The 6,044-nt window shown below is 39.5% G+C and overlaps 1 protein-coding gene across 1 annotated transcript; it reads right to left on the minus strand.

Annotated features, from left to right (window-relative positions):
* Positions 1-455: 455 nt before the first annotated feature.
* On the minus strand, positions 456-5,774 carry LOC143857141 (pentatricopeptide repeat-containing protein At4g21705, mitochondrial-like). Its single transcript, XM_077367461.1, has 2 exons — positions 5,427-5,774; positions 456-1,893 (listed from the first exon to the last, which is right to left on the minus strand). Exons 1-2 carry the CDS (start codon positions 5,688-5,690, stop codon positions 655-657), a joined length of 1,503 nt encoding a protein of 500 aa, XP_077223576.1. The 5' UTR covers positions 5,691-5,774; the 3' UTR covers positions 456-654.
* Between the last annotated feature and the right edge of the window lie 270 nt (positions 5,775-6,044).

The following is a 6,044-nucleotide window of genomic DNA, read 5'->3' on the forward strand; positions in this document are numbered from 1 at the left end:
ACTCTACCAGGTAACTAACCGCAACGAAAGTGACCCTAAGGGCACATTTGGCTACCATGAATTCTTTTTTCATGATAAATCAGTGTCTCCGAGTGGAGCTGAGGCTGAAGTGGATAAAAGTTACGAAACAAAAAACAGGAAACTAGTGTCTCCACTGATGATAAGTGGCATAAAATCAAGAAACAATTGATCATATTTTGAGCAGAGTTTTTTGTTTCCTGATTTTTAGCCCCTTCTCACCACTTGGAGAACCTTGTTTCCTGATTTTTAGTTATTTCACCGGCCCAACTACTCTGTCTCACCCACTTGGAGGCGCAAGTTTATCATAAAAAAAAAATCAAGGTGGCCAGCATGCCCTAAACAGAAGTTGGGGTTTAGAATATGCTCGACTGATCCATCCTTGGATTTTTGAAACCCTGTGCCAAACAGGTTATTAGGCCCAGCACAAGGACATGTTTGTGAGATCAAGATTATTGATTTTGTAGATTATCACATGGTCTAGTTTCATCTCAATACATCCATGACATTTACTCAAATGCTGATGCTACAAAGTCTCAGCTTACATAAAATGCCGATCCTGTGCAAAATGGCCAGAAAAGGAAAGACCCATTAGAGTTCCAGCCCCCACAGATCAATTGTTTCACTCACTCAGTTCTATTTCCTTAAGCTCAGAATACTCTCTGTTTCTTCATTCACAGATATGGCTTCAGTTTTCATGCTGTTTAGAAGCTCATTCACTTCCTTCCCCCCTCTGATATTTGCCTTAATCAAGGCATGATACATCTCCCTATTCATAGGCATTACAGCACTCAACATACCCACAAAATCCTCCACCTCTCCAACATCACCCTCATCACCTAACCAACCCAACACAGCTTTAATCACCTTAGGATTAGGCTTCCAACCTGGATTTCCAGGAATTAAGGAAACAGCCTTCTTCATATGCTCTGCAGCCTTCGCCATTTCACCCTTATCGAAATATCCCGCCGCCAAAATCCCATAACTGTTCGGAATCGGAACCCTTCCCTTCTTAAAAATGTCTTCAATCTTCGCTTCGGCCTTCTCCACCAACCCCTTTTGACAATATCCAATAATAAGCACATTTGGCACACGAAAATCGTAACTGTTACCACAAGACTCCCACTGTTTCAGCAAATCATCAGCTTTTTCGAAGTCACCAAGCTTCACCAATGATCCAAGAATAGTAGTATAATCCTTGTTAATAAGCCTCTTACAAACAGATTTCTGAAGCTCCCATAACCGCATTACCTCATCCTTATTTCCAAGATTGCCATAGAGCGAAATTAGATGGTTGTAACCTTCTCCATTTGTTTGTCCAAGTAGCTTCTCCTCTGATTTCTTTAGGGCAGCAATAGCCTTCTCTGTGAGTTTGGCTTTTGTGTAGATGTTTGCCACCACGGCGTACGTATTCCAGTCCATGATAATGTGGGGTTGGCTCTCCATTTCTTCAAAAACACGCTCCATCCCGTCAATATCGGATATTGCCCCGTAAGAGTTTATGCAGATTCTATAGCTGAAATTGTCAGGCTTGACTCCATTCTCCTTCATCTCCTTCAATAAGTCAGGGACCTTTTCATGTTGCCCTATGTTTGTATAGAGGCACATAAGGTCATTGTAGGGCAGAGATTCAGAAGCAAAACCCAACTCTTTCATTTTCTGCATATGGGAAAGGGACTTATCAGTTAAACGTTCTCTGACATAACAGTTCAAGAGAGCGCCGTAGGTCTTCTCAGTTTTATCTTCTTCGCTCATACTATTAAAGTAGGATTCAGCAGAGGCAAGCCCATGGACTTTGCCAACCAAATCCAACTGCACAGCATGGTCACTTGGTGTTAATACGCAAACACCTTTGGTTTTCATCCACTCCGATACCTGCATTTAGAAATAATCGTGATGTTAAGAAGCACATTAAATGTAATGAGAGTGGAATGTCATTGACAGTAAAGACATGGTGTTCTACATCTCAAAATAGATGATATCAGATCAACAGTAGTCTCTTGGACTTTACAATGGTCTTGATGCTGATGCTCATGCAGGACGAAGGTAATGAGGGCTCACTATTTTCTAGGAAATATCTGTCATGATATGTTTAACAGAACCACTTCAACACCACTGCTAGGACAAAGCGTCAATTTATCTTTCCCCTTGTTTCTTGTTATCCCTTGTACATTACACTAGGTACTATTCTACATAGGTTTTTCATCTATGATTTAGTCTACAATTTGAATTTATTGCTGACACGCGTGTCCTGCCCTGTCTGAAATGACACGCTTTCATGAATTTTGATTTCTAAATATAATTCATTTATGAAAGTACAAATATACAAGAAAGAGAAAAGGGTTTGGAGTTGGACAGCAAAATAAAGTTTCTTTTAATAATACTTGAAAGCATTGGTGTTCTTTTCAGCTATCCACCCATCCCCGCCCACCCCCCAAAAGAAAAAAAATGGGGTTCTTTCCACGGTTTAGAAACTTCCAGACTAAATGGTTGACTCGCCCGATTCGACTCCCTCTTTTTTGAGATAGTAACCAGTAAAGATTTTATTGAAAACCAGCAAAGATGATTACAAAGAAGGGTGACAAGGAGTCCATTTGATGTAAAACAGAAACATGTAGCGAAGTGCAAAAAATGATGCAGCCCGACTCAACTCCCTTTTCACCAAATATATAATTAAAACACGAAACATCATATTGAAAACGGACTACAATGGGTTTTAAACGGGCTTAGATCGTACGAACCATTCATTTGCCAGTTTCTCAAATAAGTCAACAAAGTTAATATTTGTAAAGAAATATTTAGAAAGAAAATTTCCTCTTCCTGTCTGCTATGTCCATGCAGCCAACCTTATAGTTCTACAAATGTACCATTCATTTGCCATTTCTTCAGAGTATGTCTAGATTGCATTTACCGTAGCATGCCCAAAACAATTCCACTTGATTAAACAAAACAGGATGCTCTCTGACCATTTCCTACACTTTCGTCAAATCCAGAACACATGATTTACAAGTTTAAGTTACAAATGAATTTCTATGAAATATCCCCACAAAGAAAGTTTCTTTGCAGCCTACAACACTACACCACAGTCAGAATCCTATCCACAAACTAAGGCTTCTTTACAGTCATCACTCCCCATGTCATTTCTGCACATTCAGAGATTGATATGACCACATTCTCTGCTTATTTCTATTCAATCTAAAAACCCAAATTGAACTGATCCAACTTACAACGGTGACATCTGGCAATCACTCTACGCAGCGCTTTTGCACTTTTTTGTGCGGAGAATAATAAAAAAAGAAAAAAAATGGGAAGAACATATTCAGCAAACCCAACCCATGATGCCCGTTTCTCCAAATCCCACAATTCAAGTGGAAAAAACATTGTTTTTCGAAGCGAAGTGGAGTTGCTTTGAGCAATTCTTTCCCACCTGACTCGTTTGCTTATAAAGAGGCAGAATGAGAAGTTTCGCAAAAAAGAACTCCGTGGAAAAGGGAAATGAGCTTGGAATTAACCTTCCAATACAATAATAAAAAGTGCTTCTAAATCTCATCTTAACACTTCTTATTCAATTGACTCCCCGCATTTTGGAGATCGATAACCATCCAGCTCAATCCAAAAACCCAAATCAAGCTGACTCATATTACATAAACAGATAAACTCTGGTCGAATGTGAAAATGAGTTTCCCTGCAACGTATGACACAACATTACAGGATGCTTCTATGCCTTCCCTAACACTTCTATGACCCAATCATTTCAATGCATTTATAAATTGATAGCCTATAAATACCACCCATTCCCAAGCTCCAACAGCCCAACTGAAACCAAACACAACTCCCCAATACATGAAAATTGAGCTTTCCTGCAACCATAGTCCTGTTGTTAAGTCAGGGTGTAATGCAATGCATAGCACCTAAAGGTCCTAGACCTTAGTTGCCGGAAACTCCTTGGGTGGGTGTGAAACCCGTTTCCCCTAAAATGTGTTTCTTGCGGTTGGGAAACTCGTTTCCCCTAAAATGAGAGAAACACGTTTCAGAAACGTTTCCAAATATGATACAAAATTGGAGAAGTGTTTCTAAAACACATGGGAAACATATGGAAAACTTATGTAAGTAATGTGTAAATGTGTGATAAACGTATGCAACACTCGTAGAAAACACATAAGAAACGTGTAGGAAACATGTGTGGAACTTACGAAAATCATTTTGGAAAAAAACACATAATTTCCTAAGATGTTTCTCGTACGATATTCTATTGTTTTTCGTTTCTCGTTTCCCCTGTATTTGTTTTCATGCGTTTCCCGTTTCGTTTCACGTTTCGTTTCCCACCCTGGTAACTATGTCCTAGACGCCTATACGCAATCCAAACCCAAGGTAATCCCTGAAGGCTTCAAGGCGGGCTACCTACACAACTGCAGCAGCCAGCACCAAGGACAATAGCTACCACCTATAGAAGGGTAAAAACATCATAATCCCTCCACATAAAGGGAAATTAGTCAGCATAAGCACACTTTATAAATTTTCCATATTATTTACATATTTTTCACACTGGTTCTACAGAAATGAATACAATATATCTTGTGCATAGAAAACTACCTAAGCTTGCAAAGAAGACTACCTAAGCTCCCAGGAAGGCCAGCTACCTAGGGCTGTCTAGAAAATTGACAACACCTACAATATGGTCTTACAACAACTTCCCACCCATTTCGCCCGAACCCGAAACCCCAATCAAATCAATATAGATTACTACATGGGTTTCTAAAAGAGAGGAATGATAGATGCAAGGGCCCTCTTTACCCAAGGGCCAAAGAAGGGCCCTTGAATAGATCCACGTCATTAAGTGCAACCGAATTCAGTTTCTCAACCGATTTTAAAATGACGTGTATCTATTCAAAGGCCCTTCGCCGGCCCTTGCATAAAGAGGGCCCTTGCATCTATCATTCCTCTCTAAAATATATTTAAAACTAATGGAAAATGAACTTCCCAGCAAAATCTAATACGGCATTACAGCATCTACATTTAGAAATTTCTGACCATTTCCCACTAAGTTCCACTTTGTCTGAAAAACCATAGCAAATCTAATCAAATTACTACATGGGTTACTTACAAAACTCCCCATAAAAGGGAAATTGAGTCTCTATGCAACCTGCAAATCAGTTTTACAGTACTTTTCTGAATCTCGGCCTAATACTTTTCTCCATTCAGCTTCTTCATGCCAATCCCATAGAAATCTGATCCTAGACTATTCAAAAACCTCCTTTTCTAACAGAACACATCGATCGTGTGCATTCTAGTGTTCATCAGTACTACCCAAAATCGTTTTCTAGTCTTTTAGTCAATGAGAAATTAATAAAAGAGAGAGATGGATTAAAACAGAAAAGAAATCATTTGAAGAAGGATAAAAAAGAGACCTCGAGGGCTTGCTTGAATCGACGGCGCTTTCGGAGATCGCGAATGATTCGTTGGAGCTCCTGCACTCGCACGTTCTTCCCAGTCTCGGCCCATTTGTCCAGCTCCGGAAGCACACTGATGTTAGGGTTTCCAATCGGACTGATCTTCGAATACAGATTTGTGCGAGAGTATCTCCCTGCACAGTAACATCTGCTTTCAGAAACTCGATGGGATCTTAAGGGTTTTGTCAAACGATTCAGGAGAGAAAAGAGAGACGAATTCATTGGAGACTTTTGTAGGGTTTCAAAAACTAACTTCAAAGGAGAAAATTGTTGTAGGGTTTTAGAGAGGATTTAAGGTTAAGTAGCTTTGGTGGAGAAAAAGTGTTGCTAGTCCGAGGAGTACTGAAGCTTGTAGCCTGATCTCTCTGCATACCTTTTATTTAGACATGTATGTACGGTTAGGATTGCTTGATCAATGGTAAATTGAGAAACAGGTTCCTCAGAAAAATTATTTAAAAGAGAATTTCTACTTCAATTTCCTCTCCCTAGCAACTCTTCATTCTGTCATTGTACTTGAATCTCTTCAAATAGAGTGAAAAAAAATAAAAATTAAGGGAAAAATACAGGTACACCCCC

Source organism: Tasmannia lanceolata, unplaced genomic scaffold, assembly GCF_043159265.1.
Source record: "Tasmannia lanceolata isolate RefF3 unplaced genomic scaffold, GAP_Taslan_0.1 ptg000024l, whole genome shotgun sequence".
Lineage (NCBI taxonomy): Eukaryota > Viridiplantae > Streptophyta > Magnoliopsida > Canellales > Winteraceae > Tasmannia > Tasmannia lanceolata.

What these genes read in the sequence shown, in the direction of transcription:
- LOC143857141 (XM_077367461.1), bottom strand. Translation starts at nt 5,690, where the DNA reads ATGAATTCGTCTCTCTTTTCTCTCCTGAATCGTTTGACAAAACCCTTA. An exon ending in GATTCAAGCAAGCCCTCGAG is followed by an intron (nt 1,894 to 5,426) that starts GTCTCTTTTTTA and finishes TTCTAAATGCAG; the next exon opens with GTATCGGAGTGGATGAAAAC.